Source organism: Manihot esculenta, chromosome 18, assembly GCF_001659605.2.
Source record: "Manihot esculenta cultivar AM560-2 chromosome 18, M.esculenta_v8, whole genome shotgun sequence".
NCBI classification, from domain to species: domain Eukaryota; kingdom Viridiplantae; phylum Streptophyta; class Magnoliopsida; order Malpighiales; family Euphorbiaceae; genus Manihot; species Manihot esculenta.
In genome coordinates this window covers 16,077,530-16,079,297 of record NC_035178.2, presented here as the reverse complement: position 1 = coordinate 16,079,297, position 1,768 = coordinate 16,077,530, and the positions used below count along the sequence as shown (strand labels likewise).

Sequence of the window (1,768 nt, the reverse complement as noted above, 5' to 3'; positions counted from 1 at the left end):
TCTCCATAACGAACCTTCTTTTCTTTTGTTGGATCAGTTTGACATCTTTGTCAATAGACAGCTTGTGAGTGATGAGAGTTGAGTCTACCCCCATTACATCCTCTGGAGACTAAGTGAAAGTGCTTACTCGGCTCTTTAAAAGCTCTATTAAATGAGTCTTTGTTTCACCGATTAATGAGGTACAAAACCATACCTTTTTTTCCTTACCTAGCCGGACCTCTTATACTGGGTCTGCTGGCTCTGGCTTCATGTGAGATTCTGACTTCTCTAGCAATTCAATGGGCGTTGTTGCTTTCCCGAGGCTTTTTATTAGGTGTTCGTAACATTCTTTAGCCAATCTCGGATTGCCTTGAACCACAGCTATTCCCCCTGGGGCTGGTAGCTTAAGACACATAGCACCCATATTAATAACAATACCGTGGCGGTTCAGAATTGGGTGGCCAAGTATCACATTGTACGCAAATGAGATATCCACCACTGCAAACTCTACATACAATTCTCGCTTGTATTTTTCATCACCCATCACTAGGGGAAGGTTGATGGTGCCTAGTACTGTCACGGTCTTATCTCCTAATCCTACTAATAGATAGAAAACTTTGACAAGACTATTTTTATCCAAGCCTAACTTGTTGAAAACATTTAGAATGAGAAGGTTAACAAAACTATCTGTATCTACCAATACTTGCCTTACTTTGTACCTATTTATGAAGATCTTGGCAACCAACGGGTCATTTTGAAAGAATTCAATTGCTTTGTCTACAAGACCAAACCTTACCTCCTGCTTGGCTTACGGCTCTTGTTCGATTGACAGTATATCTTCTGTTATATGCTTGTTTCTCCCTTTGCCCTTATCAAGTCCTCCTACAATGACATGTATCACTTCGGCCATTTTAAGAGACAGAGAAGAGAAATTCCTTTTTTTAAAGACAAAGGGCAAGAGATCGATTTTTAATCCAAATGAATAGAGAGGATTCAATGGATTTTTTTGACAATGGAACTAAATGATGTTGCTGAAAATAAATTGATGATGTGGCTGGAATGAAACTGTGCTGTGATTGGTCCACTCACAAGACAGATAATTTGAGGTGGTTAGCACCTAAGGCAGCTACTCCGACGCTCAAGTGAGTAAGTGGAAGAGACGGGCGAGTATGATATATAGAACTCAAGAGTAATTGTGCGAGAGAATAGCATACCATTGCCTATGTGATTGTTCTCCTTTCATACTATAAGAAGATGAAGATAAATATAGCATTTTCTGATAATTTGGCGATGATGTGGCCGACTTGTTGGTAAATGATCTTCATTGGCTAATTTGTCGGGAATCCCGTGATCGCAGGAGTAAAGGGGATCTGTTGGATTGTAACTGTTAACGGTAACTTTCTTATAGAGACTTGCTATGAAGTTGGAAGGGCGAGTCTGTCCGACTTGAGGCCGACCTATTCTGAAACTGACCTGAAGCACCTGAGTCTTCTTTTTTTAGGTGGAACCCCGTATAGATTTATTAGATTCTTACCACGTGACCCTATCTTATAATAACAGTTTACTGCCTATTTTGGGTGAGTTTCCTATAACATCAATACCATCCAAAAAGCAAAATATAAAATTTTAAATTAGTTGTAAAGTCAAATAAATAGAAAATAAATAAATATAAATTTTAATTTCAATCTAACTATAAATTTTTGAAATAAAAAATGACAATTCATAATTTATTATGAATTTTTTATAAAAATTTTAAAGAAAAATAAGTTCAATAGAAAATTTAAAATTT

General features: G+C 37.0%; 1 protein-coding gene across 1 annotated transcript; it reads right to left on the bottom strand.

Moving 5' to 3' along the window:
* Positions 1 to 220: 220 nt before the first annotated feature.
* On the bottom strand, positions 221 to 889 carry LOC110606273. Its single transcript, XM_021745023.1, has 2 exons — positions 792 to 889; positions 221 to 698 (listed from the first exon to the last, which is right to left on the bottom strand). The coding sequence occupies exons 1-2, from the start codon at positions 887 to 889 to the stop codon at positions 221 to 223; spliced, it is 576 nt and encodes a 191-aa protein (XP_021600715.1).
* Positions 890 to 1,768: the final 879 nt, after the last annotated feature.